The sequence below is a fragment of the Sus scrofa genome, chromosome 14 (genome assembly GCF_054392235.1).
Source record: "Sus scrofa isolate SSC_HxYL_T2T_F1_AM1 chromosome 14, Sscrofa_HxYL_maternal_Yorkshire_Landrace_v2.0, whole genome shotgun sequence".
NCBI lineage: Eukaryota > Metazoa > Chordata > Mammalia > Artiodactyla > Suidae > Sus > Sus scrofa.
The window spans coordinates 60,574,798-60,588,689 of record NC_139396.1 but is presented as its reverse complement, the minus strand read 5'-3'; the positions used below and the strand labels follow the sequence as shown (position 1 = coordinate 60,588,689).

Here is a 13,892-nt window from a genome sequence, read left to right as displayed (position 1 = left end):
AAACATACCAATAACTTTTTTGTTTTTGTTTTGTTTTTTGCTTTTTAGGGCTGCACCTATAGCATATGGAAGTTCCCAGGCTAGGGGCTGAATTGGAGCTGTAGCCACCAGCCTACACTACAGCCACAGTGATGCCAGATCCAAGCCACGTCTACCATCTACAGCACAGCTCACAGCAATGCGGGATCCTTAACCCACTGAGCAAGGCCAGGGATCGAACCTGAAACCTCATGGTTCCTAGTTGGATTCGTTTCCGCTGAGCCATGACAGGAATTCCAAGTTGTTGTTTTTTAAAGCAAGTTATAGAGGGAGTTCCTGCTGTGACACAGTGGATTAAGGATTCTTCACTGCCACAGCTGTGATGCAAATCACAGCTAGAGCTCAGATTTGATCCCTGGCCCAAGAAATTCCACATGCTGCAGATATGGCCAAAAATGGGGGAGAGGAGTTCCCGTCGTGGCGCAGTGGTTAACGAATCCGACTAGGAACCATGAGGTTGCGGGTTCGGTCCCTGCCCTTGCTCAGTGGGTTAACGATCCGGCGTTGCCGTGAGCTGTGGTGTAGGTTGCAGACGCGGCTCGGATCCCGCGTTGCTGTGGCTCTGGCGTAGGCCGGTGGCTACGGCTCCGATTCAACCCCTAGCCTGGGAACCTCCATATGCCGCGGGAGCGGCCCAAGAAATAGCAACAACAACAACAAAAGACAAAAAGACAAAAGACAAAAGACAAAAAAAAAAAAAAATGGGGGAGAAAAAGTAAATTATATAAAGATATGTCTAGCATCAAAACTTTTATGCAAGATTTCCCATTGTGGCACAGCAGAAACGAATCCGACTAGGAACCATGAGGTTGTGGGTTCGATCCCTGGCCTCGCTCGTGTGGGTTAAGGATCCGACACTGCCATGATCTGTGGTGTGGGTAGCAGACACGGCTCAGATCTGGCACTGCTGCGGCTGTGGCATAGACAGGTAACTGTAGCTCCAATTGGACCCCTAGCCTGGGAACCTCCATATGCGGCCCGAAAAAGAAAAAGAAAAAAAAAGTGTTGCGGTTCCCGTTGTAAATGAGCCGTAATGAACCTGACTAGTAACCATGAGGATGCAGGTTTGATCCCTGGCCTCACTCAGTCAGTTAAGGATCTGGTGCTGCCATAAGGTGTGAGCTGCAGTGTGGGTAGCAGATGTGGCTTGGATCCTGTGTTGCTGGCGCTATGGCCAGCAGCTGCAGCTCCACTTCAACCCCTAGCCTGGGAACTTCCACATGCCACACATGCAGATCTAAAAAGCAGAAAGAAAAAAAAAAAGAAAGAAAAGTGTTTTGGGAGTTCCCGTCATGGCGCAGTGGTTAACGAATCCGACTAGGAACCATGAGGTTGAGGGTTCGGTCCCTGCCCTTGCTCAGTGGGTTAACGTGGTGTAGGTCGCAGACGCGGCTCGGATCCCGCGTTGCTGTGGCTTTGGCGTAGGCCGGTGGCTACAGCTCCGATTCAACCCCTAGCCTGGGAACCTCCATATGCCGCGGGATCGGCCCAAGAAATAACAACAACAAAAGACAAAAAAAAAAAAAAGAAAAAAGAAAAGTGTTTTGTATACACGTACACATTCAACAATGGTCTTGAAGAACATACAAAAAAATTTATTATTGATTGAACTAAGGTGGAGAGTAGGATGGAGACATTAGTGATGGTAGTCAAAAGGAATTTCAGTTTTACCTGCATTTTTTTATAAGAATGTATTCCTGTATTAGCTTTAAAAAATTTAATAACTACGAAAAATGTTAAAAATGCAGGATCTCTGTTCATAGACATATTCGAATTAAATTATTTTAATTACCAAAAAGTGCAAGACCAAAGTAATGGTATACAATCTCTGCAGTTTTATCTCCTTCTGAAGTAACCATGCATCTGTCCCATAGCTGACCACCTGCTGTTACTTACGTTTGTCTACAACTATTGACTAAACATCTTATGAAGCAGACTACACTCCCCACCACCACAAATGTAAAACAAGACAGAAAGAGGGGGAAGGGAAGAGAAAGCATGAGGCACTTTCAGGAACTGACAGTCCTGTCATAATTATCACCATAGGTAACTTACATAACTTAGGAAAGAACAGGTGCATGACAATCCACCCAGTAGGTGGCACCTTGTGACAGCCAATATGGAAGCCAAGAAGATAGATAACAATCAAAACTGATTTATTTAGCAAAATCCTAAGCACACAATTGGTGGAAAACTGAAATGAAGACTATTATCTCATCTGTCAGCCAGATTCCAAACAAACTGGGAAGGAAGAGAATTCCAGAGGGATCACAAACACACAAAAAAGCACTATCTCCACTATTCACTACTAGAGAAAAAAGTTGCTGATAGGATAGTTTTGCTTTCATATACAATGAGCAGATAACTAAATATACATAAAATAACTTTTCAGAAAAATAGTACTTCCTAAAGAGAGTTCATATACTGTAAGTACATTATCAAATCCATCCTTATCTAATCTTCACATTAACCCTATTATTATCCCCCTCTTAGAGATGACTAGTCAGTCTAACAGTGGTTTTCTAGCCTTGACCCTGGGCTGGAATCAGATCTATTTCAGCCTCAGCTTTACTACTAACTCTAAAATCTTTGTCAAGTTACTTTATTTCTGTGCTATGGCTTCCTTATCTGTAAAATAAAGATAACAATAGCATCAACCTCAGAAAGTTTCAGTAAGGATTAAATGAGATAATGGGTGGGAAGTGCTTAGCACAGAGCCTGGAATGCAATATGCTGACACTGTTGTCCTGGTGGTGGTAGAAGTGGTGACAATGATGACAAAGAAGTTGCAGTGGAAGAAACCAGGGATTACTAAAGGTAATTGAACTTTCCCAAGGTCACACAGCTAATAACGGGCAGAGCTAGAATTTCAATCCCAGACTGACTCTTTAAATCTGACTTTAACCTCTGGGTAATGCTGCTTCCCATAGTCTCCAGGTCCTTTATCCTAACTTAACAGCTAGCCAGCCATGCCTGAGAGTTTTTGAGCCGTGTGCTAAGGCTCACAGAATACTGTACCAAGATTCAGTGACTCTTATTCCAGTGCTCATTAATTACCTGAGAATTAATTCTGTTGGTGAACAAAAATAGTTTATTCACTTATTCATTAATTCTTCCAAATGTAGAATTTGGAATTCTCTAAAAGTACATAAAAAATTCTATAAAAAGTATTTTCCAAAGAATTCTGACCAAAGGATAATAGGTGGTAGTAGCCTCCTGGGAGAATAGATCAACATTTATGAATTTAAATATCATCTCAAAAATAAAACAAAATAAATAAATATTGTCTCAAAGACTGCACTGAGTGTAACATAAGTATTCAAAGCCTTGACTACTTCAGTTGATCACCTCCAAACCCAAATGCTCCTTCACTTACATGACAAAAAAACAAACACACTCCAAAACTTGCCAAGTCTGTTTCACTTCCTAAATAATATCAGTAAAGCATTCTGGGCTTCTGTGGGTTTTGTTTGCTTGTTTTATTGAGGTATAACTGGCATACAATAAACTGCACATATTTAAAATGTACTGGAGTTCCCTGGTGACCCAAGGGTTAAAGGATCCAGGGTTGCCACTGCTGTGGCTCTGGTGTGATCCCTGGCCCTGGAACTTACACATGCTGCAGGCATGACCAAAAAATAAAACATAGAATTTGATGAGTTTTGACATACGTATGTATACATACAACATGAAACCATCACTACAATCAAAATAGGGAACATAACTATCACCCCAAAAGTTTCCTCATTAGCCTTTGTAATCCTTTCTCCCATCCTTCCTGTCTCCCATCCCATCCCCAGGAAACCACTGATCTGCGTTCTGTAACTACAGATTAGTATACATTTCCTAAAATGTCATATAAACGGAATCTTACAGTGTGTACTTCTGTATGACTGGGTTGTTCCGCTCAGCATAAATCTATTGTGTCAGTGTCAAAGGCACATTCATTTTTATTGCTGAGTAGTATTCCATTATAAGAATGGACCACATCTGTTTGTCCATTCACTTGTTGATGGACATTTTGATCATTTCCAATGTTTGATAATAACAAATAAAGCTGCCATGAACAGACATGTTCAAATCTGTGGATAGTGTTGAGGAGGTCGCATAGGAAGAGGGTCCTCGTTAACAAACACAATGAAAAATGAGCAATACTAACCAAAATGCTTGGGTTCAAAATTAGTTTAAACTACACTATATGGTAAAAAATATCTTGGCTACCTTGAGCAAGTCATTTAGCTGTTCTGTCAACATCCACATGTATGATGCCTGTCCCCACCTGGAGTTGGTTAAAAAAAAAGACAGAGAGAGAGACAGGAAACTGAAATCTTCTGGAATTTCCACAAATAAGCTAATGCTTTGGGGTTTGGTTTTTTGGTTTTGTTTTTGTTTTGTCTTATTAGGGCTGTACTGCTGCATATGGAAGTTTCTAGGCTAGGGGTTGAATCCAAACTGTAGCCGATGGCCTACACCACAGCCATAGCAAGGCGGGATCCAAGCGTGTCTTCGAACTACACCACCACTCACAGGAAAGCGGGATCCTTAATCCACTGAGCAAGCAGAGATCAAACCCACATCATCATGGACACTAGTCAGATTCACTTCCGCTGCACCACAACAAGAACTTCAGCTAATGGAGTTTGTAAATTTCTTGTAAATTCCCTTTATTTTAAAAAGACTAATGTTCTATGAAATGCAACACAAAATTCAATAATAATTTGAATAGTCATTTTTAAGCTATCGCTTTTTTTTTTTTTTTTTTTTTTTGTCTTTTGTCTTTTTAGGGCTGCACCTGCATCATATGGAGTTTCCAGGCTAGGGGTCTAATCCGAGCTACAGCTACCAGCCTACACCACAGCCACAGCCACACGAGATCCAAGCCGCGTCTGCAACCTACATCACAGCTCACGGCAATGCCGGATCCTTAACCCACTGAACGAGGCCAGGGATCGAACCCACAACCTCATGGTTCCTAGTTGGATTCGTTTCCACTGCACCACAACAGGGACTCCAAAGCTACTGCTTTTTTTATTTCTCTTAAATTTATATTTATTTCAAAACCTAGAAAATAATTTCACACATGCTTTCACTCTTTGTCAACAACATAAAATTAAATACAAATAGCCATTTTAAAGGCCAAGAAAGAGCTTTACTCTGCATCTTTAATTCACCCAGAGTAGATTCAAAGTCCTTATCTGCAAGGCCCCACTTGAACTGCATCCCCCACTTCCACCTCCTCTCACTCACTCTCCTCTCCTCCTTTGCTTTCTGGGCTCAGAGCTCCAAACTAAGGATGTTAAGGATGCTTCCCTGTCAGGAACTTGGCTCTTGCTGTCCTCCGTCTAGGATGTGCTTCCCCCAGTAGCCATATGGTACATACACTCTCACTTCCTTCAGGTGTCAAATGCCATCCTGGACTTTCCTTTCCTGCGCACCTCCCAATGTAAACAGAGCCGTTCCTCTGCTGTCCTCAGTATTCTCCATCCCTCTTACCCAGCTGTACTTTTCTCCATAGCATTTATCATTTAACATTTTAAACAGATGTCCTATATTTGACAACTTGCCATTGTCTATATCCCCCAGTTAAAAAAAAAAAAAGTTTTTTTAAGAGCAAGGATTTTATTTTATCCTCCACTATGTCCCCAATGCCCAGGACAGGGGGCTCAGCTCACCTTTGAATTCCACAAACACTTGTTGAATGAATTTGTTGATTACACACTATGGAGTAAAAAACAAACCAAAAAAACCTTCCTTTAGAATTCACTGGGAAAGGAGTTCCCTTCGTGGCTCAGTGGTTAACGAATCTGACTAGGAACCATGAGGTTGCGGGTTTGATCCCTGGCCTCGCTCAGTGCATTAAGGATCCGGTGTTGCCGTGAGCTATGGTGTAGGCCGCAGACTCGGCTCAGATCTGGCGTTGCTGTGGCTGTGGTGTAGGCTGGCAGCTGTAGCTCCGATTAGACCCCTAGCCTGGGAACCTCCATATGCCACAGGTGCTGCACTGGAAAAGACAAAAAAAAAAAGAATTCACTGGGAAGAAAAATTTTAATTCAAATGCTCTGATGTTGCTTTAATTAAAATGCTAAGGCAATGTTGATCTACTGCTTAGGATGGGTTCTTTTTTCAGATTGACATTTAACTTTGAGCATCACTTACAGAGTGAAAAGAACACTGGAATTCAAAGGCAGGAAAGCCAGGGTCTAGTCTTTTGCCCTGCAGTAACCAGCTATGTAACCAAGCCAAAACCTTTCCTGCTCTCAGATAACTTCTCTCTAAAACGAAGGAAACAGGAATTCCCTTGTGGTGCAGCGGGTTAAGGATCTGGTGTTGTCACCTCAGTGGCTTGGGTAGATGCTGTAGCTCGGGTTCGATCCCTTGCATATGCCGCAGGCATGGCCAAAATAAACAAATAAATAAAATCAGAGAAACGATGTCTGTAAGATTATTTCCATGCTCTAAAATTCTGAGATGCTACTGCAGCTAGTACAGTCTTATATGTTAAGGTTGCCAATCACAGTCAGCTTAGTTTGAGTCTTATCTTTCTCGTCTTTTAGGGCTGCACCCAAGGCATATGGAAGTTCCCAGGCTAGGGACTGAATCTGAGCTGCAGCTGCAGGCCTACGCCACAGACATACCAATGCCAGATCTGAGCCACATCTGTGACCTAATCCACAGGTGATGGCAACGCCATATCCTTAACCCACTGAGCGAGGCCAGGAATTAAATCCTGGTCCTCATGGATAGTTGGGTTCCTTATTCTGAGCCACGAAAGGAACACCGAATCTTACCTTTCTTAATCCAAAATTGTTAACTAAAAGATTCTCTATAACTATAAAACTCCGTAAAAACTGGTCATTTTCACCCAGATGTCCAATGGGAGGAGAGGCTTACAAAAGTATACTTTTTAGGGGTGGTAGCATTTCAAAAGTTAGTTTTTAAAAACCTGATGCACCACTAATCTTCATCAAATATAAAAAGCATAAGTCACTAGAAAGGAAATAAAGACATTTATTACTCTATCGTTAGCCAGTTATTAAATTTAAAATAATTTATAAATATGAGTGCTATACCTGTATGAAGGGAGAAGAATATTAAGATTAGGAGCAGATGTGTTGGAGACCAACAGACCTGGGTTAACATCCAGATTCTCTTCTCTGACTATGTGATCATGAGCAAGTTGCCTACCTCCCCTGCACTTTACTTGCCTCCTCAGTACATGAGTACAATATATACAACTGTTACAACATGTAACAATATTTAGCTATGAGGATTTTTTTTTTCCTGGCATTCAGAGGTTCCAGGGCCAGGATAAACCCGTGCCACAGCTGCAACCCCAGCTACAGCAGTGACAATGCTGAATCCTTAACCCACTGAGCCACCAGGGAACTCCAAGATTCTTTATTTTTTTAATATTTTAAGTTTTGTTTGGTTTTTTTTTTTTTTTTTTTTTGTCTTTTTAGGGCTGTGCCCACGCATATAGAGGTTCCCAGGCTGCAGCCTCCAGCCTACGAGACAGCCATAGCCGCACCAGATCCAAGCCAAGGCTGCGACCTACACCATAGCTCATGGCAACGTCAGATCCTTGACCCACTAAGTGAGGCCAGGAATTGAACCTGTGTCCTCATCAATGCTAGTCAGATTCATTTCCACTGAGCCACAATGGGAACTCCCTTTTTTTTTTTAAACCAAGATCCTTTTGAGAATTCAATAAGATGATGCCTGACACACAGGATATATTTAAACAGTATTATTATTAATTAAATGTGAAGGCACCCACAAACACAAACCTAACAGCCACAAAGACATCCTTAGCTACCCATTTTTCCTGATACTATGTAACCTATATAACACATGGAAAGAAATGGAAAAAGTTCTGACTACTGTCAGAAATGTTTATCTCCCACATATAATGGTTTCTGAGAGATCAGATCATAAAAAAAAAAAAAAAAATTGAGAGTTTTTAAAAAAAATCTTCCAGGCCAGAGAGGTTCTTTCTTTTAAAATCATTCTTCTATGGAAATACCTGACCAATACTCAGTGCACTTATACAGTAAACATCTTAGGAAAGCCAACTTAACAGTTCAGGTATTTTTAACTACTCCTACACTTAGTCCTAAAAACAAATAAATTATATACATATACAATTTTGGGATCTGTGAACTTAGTCTCTAAGGAACAAAGAGCATCTGATTTCCACATTTCACATACAAGAGAGTCAATTAAATCAAAAGATTCCACCATCATAGCACAATATTCCTTGAGTTTTCAAGCAGATAAGACACTCAGACACACCTTGCTTTTTATAAAGGCCCAAATGAGACATAATAAAAATATGATTCCACGTTAGGAATTCCCTACCAATTTGTACCTTCCTTTTTTTTTTTTTTTTTTTTTTTTGGTGGCCAGACTATAAGTCAGTTAAGAGTTCACAGTGGGAATGCTGCAACCTCAGCCAGAAATTCAGACAAAAATACAGAGGAACGTATTCGCATCTCAGGCACGTCCAAATGTCTCGGCCAGCAAGGATCTCATCACTGCCATTTCCAGAAACACACAGTAAAGGGTTTTAATCCATTTCTATAAATGTTCCTTGTGCTGAATGCCAAAGTGCCTGCAAAACCGCAAAACACAAAAGATTCCTTGCATTCCGTTTATAGCCAAAAGACAGGCCATCCTCTCCGCACTGTCCCCAGAGAGTCCTCCTTGCGACAGTAAGAATTTCGTGACAACCCATGCTACCTACACGTCAAAATGTCACTCCACAAAGTGGAGGGCGAGCAGTGTCAGCACTGACTGGCCACGATGAACCGATCCTGCCAGTATTCCCACCACTGGGCACACCTGAAACCAAGTGAGGTCGGTGGAAAGTTCCCATCCACCTAGTATATTTTGTTTCCTTCTGCTCCCAAATCCAGCAGCAAAATTGCTGAGATTTCCTTTTGCACCTGCAACGGCTCCTAAGCCTGGGCTTCTCCGCACCACCACCACCATCACCCCGCCCCCAGCTCATCGAAAGGCCTTGCGGCCTAAAACGCCCGTTAACCCCTGCGGAGAGCGCACCAAGGGCTGGTGTAGCATTCCCCTTGCTGTCCACACTGCCCGCTTCCATGACAAAGGCCCGGTGTCAATCCGAGGCACGACACAGAGTAGTTGCTAGATTGCCCATCACTGACTGGCAGCTGCCACTACCTTCTCCCGAAAAACACAAACAACAAAAAACATACACACGCGCGCACACACACACACACACACACACAACTGGGAAAAGACCGGGGGTGGGGGTGGTTGTAGAGCGTTAAAATTAAAATATCCCCAAAGCTAAGCAGCCTGGGTGTGACCTGGAAGTGAGTCCAAGGGGTCCGTGGGGGAGGGGAGACAGGGCCCAGGAGGCGGCAGCAGCTCCTCAGGGGCGTGAAGGCCGTGCCGGGTGATCGTCTAATAAAATGCTGGGAGTTGGAACGTTCAAAATGAAACCACAAATGAAATCCCCAGCGGGCTTGAAGCCCCGAGGAGAGAGGGAGGCGGGCGGTCTGCAGACCTGCGGCCGCGGTCCCCACCAGCCTGTCCGGCGCCCACACACACCTGCCGGGGCAGCCTTCCGAGGGGCGGGGGTCTCGGGTCGGGGTAAAGCGGAGATGGGAGGGCTCGACCCTGGGGATGCGGGGCGGATGGACTAATCTGATGGCGGAGGCCGGGGGGAGCCTCTCTCACCTCCAAGTCGGTGTCGGCGGCCTCCGGGGCCCCAAGGATCTCGCTGGGCAGCTCGGCCAGGTCAGTGACCCGGATCAGTCCGTCGTGCAGGAAGATGGTCTCCTCCTTCACCGAGAGCCACTGCGCGGAGTCCGCGGCCGCCGCCGCTGCAGCCGCCGCCGCTGCAGACGAGCCCATGGCCCCGGCTGAGAGGTTGGCGGTGAGAAGGGGCCGCCCGGCCCGGGAAGACGCGAGCAGGAGCCTCCGCGATCACCAGTCCATGGCAGCAGCCTTCGCGCCCGTCTGCAGCGCCCAGATCGCTTCCTCGCCCGTGCAGCTCCGCCCTAGGAGGTCCGAGTCGCCATCCTCCCACCCACGGCCCCGGAGACCCCGGCCCCGCCGCCACCGTCTCTGCCGCCGCCGTCGCCGCCGCCCTGAGGTGCAGGACCCGCCTCTGCTGCTCGGCAGCCAACTGTCAGTGAGACGCCATGTTGGGGGCGGGGCTCCCGGCATGCTCCGCGGAGGGGACAATGCAGGCCCCGCCCACCCTCCTGGCTCCGCCCACCCACCGAGGCCGGGGCAGCCGCGGAACCTCAGCTTTGCGCTTCCCTCAGTCTTGCCGTCCGACTGACCTCCTACGCCTCTTGTCATTCGAGGGCGCCCTGGGTCTGCAGTGCAGAAGAGGGGAAGGAGGGCGCTGCCTCCCCTTCCTCAGGTGTGCACCGATTTCTCTCTGGCCAGGGTCCCCACCCTGCGTAGAGCAAGGAGCTTCACTCCCTGCTTTCAAGTTTAAATGAGATATACGCAAAAATCTGGCGCAGGGCGGGCGCGGCACACTTGTTCATAAGCATTCGGTAGAGGCACACAGTTGGTGCTTCCTATATACTATAAATTCTAGAACCCACTAAGCACTCAAAACCTGGTGAAGGAGCTCCCGCTGTGGAACAATGGGATCGTCAGCGACTTAGGAATGCTGGAACGAGGGTTCGATCCCCTGCCCGGCACAGAGGGTTAGGAATCCGGTGTTGCCGCAGCTGTGGCTTAGTTCGCAGCTGCAGCTCGAATCTGATCCCTGGCCTGGGAGCTCCATGTGCCGTGGGCAGCAAAAAAACAAAAAACAAAACAAAATCTGGTGAAAATAAAGTACCAGTCACATTTGATGTCCAATGTCTGTCACGTAATGCCCCAGAGGGAGTTAAAACTATTGTTATAACCCATCAGTACTCAACACTAACATATACATTAAAAATATACCCGGGAGTTCCCTTTGTGGTGCAGTGGGAAAGAAACTGACTGTATCCATGAGGATGAGGGTTTGATACCTGGCTTAGCTCAGTGGGTTAGGAATCAACCTTGTGGTGAACTGTGGTGTAGGTAGAAAATGAGGCTCAGATGCCGAGTAACTGTGGTTGTGACATAAGCCTGCAGCTGCAGCTCCAATCTGACCCCTAGCCCGGGAACTGCCACAGACTGCAGGTACAGCCTTAAAATACACACACACACACACACACACACACACACACACACATCCATCATCCCATTTTTATTTTATTTTATTTTATTTATTTATTTACTTATTTATTTTGTCTTTTTGCCTTTTCTGGGGCCACTCCTTCAGCATATGGAGGTTACCAGGCTAGGGGTCTAATCAGAGCTGTAGCTGCCAGCCTACACCACAGCCACAGCAACGAGGGATCCGAGCTGCATCTGTGACCTACACCACAGCTCACGGCAACGCCGGATCCTTAACCCAGTGAACAAGGCCAGGGATCGAATCCGCAACTTCATGGTTCCTAGTTGGATTCGTTAACCACTCAGCCATGACGGGAACTCCCAGATCATCCCCTTTTTATTAAAAAAAAAAATAAAGGTGTTCCCGTCATGTTGCAGCAGAAACGAATCTGACTAGGAAACATGAGGATGCATCAGGTTTGATCCCTGGCCTCGCTCAGCGAGTTAAGGATCTGGCGTTGCCATGAGCTGTGGTGTAGGTCGCAGACACGGCTCAGATCTGGCGTGGCTGTGGCTGTGGCATAGGCCAGCAGCTATAGCTCCAATTTGACCCCTAGCTTGGGAACCTCCATATGCCGCAAGTTCGGCCCTAAAAAGACAAAAAAAAAAAAAGACAAAAATAAATAAATAAAGTGCTTATTGCTATCAAAGGACTTGAATATGTATGGCCACCAAAAAACCTACATAGGGATATTTATAACAGCTTTAGTCATAATTGCCAAAACTTGAAAGTAACCAAGATGTCTTTCAGTAGGTGAGTAGATGGTATATCCAGACAATGGACTATTATTCAGCGATAAAAAGAAACGACTATTGGAGTTCCCCTTGTGGTGCAGCGGAAACGAATCGGACTAGGAACCATGGGGTTCCAGGTTTGATCCTTGGCCTTGCTCAGTGAGTTAAGGATCCCGAGATGCCATGAGCTATGGTGTAGGTCACAGGTGCGGCTCGGATCCCACGTTGCTGTGGCTCTGGCGTAGGCCAGTGGTAACAGCTCCGATTAGACCCCTTAGCCTGGGAACCTCCTTATGCCCCGGGAACAGCCCTAAAAAGACAAAAAGACAAAAAAAAAAAAAAAAAAAAGAAACAACTATTAATCAATCTATGAACAGACATGGAGGAATGTTAATACACATTACTAACTGAAAGAGAGCAAACTGAAAAGGCTACACAGTGTATAATTCCACTTACATCATACTCTGGAAAAGGCAAAACTATGGTGACAATAAAAAATCAGTAGTGGCTAGGGGATGCAGGAAAGGAGGGATAAGTTGGCAGAGCTTGGAGGATTTTTAGGGCAGTGAAAATACTCTGTATAATGCCATAAGGAGGAATACATGAAATTATACATTTGTCCAAATCCATAGAATGTACAACACAAAGAGGGAGGCACGATGTTAACTGAGGACTTTGGGGATTATCATGTGCCAGTTAGATTCATCAGCTGTAACAAACGTACCACTCTGGTGGAGGATGTTGAAAATGGGGGAGACAAGGAGTTCCCTGGTGGCCTGGTGGTTAGAGATCCAGCTCTGTCACTGCTATAGCTCGGGTTACTGCTGTGACACAGGTTTGATCCCTGGCTCGGGAAGTTCTACAAGCTGTGAGTGTGGCCAAAGAAAGAAAGAAAGGAAGGAAAGTGGGAGAGACTATGCATGTTGGGACAGAGAGTATATAAGAAATCTCGGCACCTTCTCAAATTTTCTGTAACTGAAACTACTCTGAAAAATAAAGCTTAATAAAGAATGAATGAGCAAAAGAATGAATGAATTAGAACATTAAAGTTGATCTAGCAACTCAACTTTGAGGAAAGAAATATTCAGACCCACAAACAAGGATGTATGAAAAATTCAAATGCAACTAGAGATTATCTTACTAAGTGAAGTAACAGAAAGAGAAAGAGAAATACCATTCTGATATCATTTATATGTGGAATCTAAAATATAACACAGGAGTTCCCATTGTGGCTCAGAGGGCTACAAACCCAACTAGTATCCATGTGGAGGCAGGTTTGATACCTGGCCTCGCTCGGTGTGTTAAGGATTTAGCGTTGCTGTGAGCTGTGGTTTAGATCGCAGACAAGAGTAGTCTCAGATCCCACATAGCTGTGGCTGTGGTGTAGACCAGCACCTGCAGCTCCAATTTGACCCCTAGCCTGGGAACTTCCAGATATCCAGTAGGAAACTTCCAGATGCCGCAGGTGCAGCCCTAAAAATAAAAATAAATAAATAAAAAATAGGACACAAATAAACCTATCTACTAAACAGAAATAGACTGAGATATAGAGAAGACTTGTTGCCAAGGGGGAGGAGGGAAAGAGTGGGATGGACTGGGAGTTTGGGGTTAGTAAGTGCAAACTATTACATTTAGAATGGACAAGCAATGAGGTCCTATTGTATAGCACAGGGAACTCTATCCAGCCTCTTAGGATAGACCACGATGGAAGATAACATAAGTAAGGAATGTATATATGTCTATAACATAAGTAAGGACTGTCACTTTGCTGTGCAGCAGATATTGGCATAACATTGTAATCAACTATATTTTAATTTTTAAAATTAAATTTTTTTTTAAATTTTAAAAAGTATGTACATAGAGGGATGTACAGCTCAGTATTGTTTGTAAGAGGAAAAATTATAATCAGTTTAAAT

At 44.6% G+C, this 13,892-nt stretch overlaps 1 protein-coding gene across 8 annotated transcripts in view; it reads right to left on the bottom strand.

Moving 5' to 3' along the window:
- Window positions 1–10,203, bottom strand: part of HECTD4 (HECT domain E3 ubiquitin protein ligase 4) — a 211,478-nt gene extending 201,275 nt beyond the window's left edge. For all 8 annotated transcript variants that reach the window (XR_014826914.1, XR_014826915.1, XM_005657322.4 and 5 more), the window contains exon 1: window positions 9,751–10,203. Coding sequence is in view for 6 of the 8 variants with exons in the window: in XM_005657322.4 (XP_005657379.1) it covers window positions 9,751–9,927 (177 nt within the window). In the remaining 2 variants the exon portion in view is untranslated. The remainder of the gene's footprint in view (window positions 1–9,750) is intronic.
- Window positions 10,204–13,892: the final 3,689 nt, after the last annotated feature.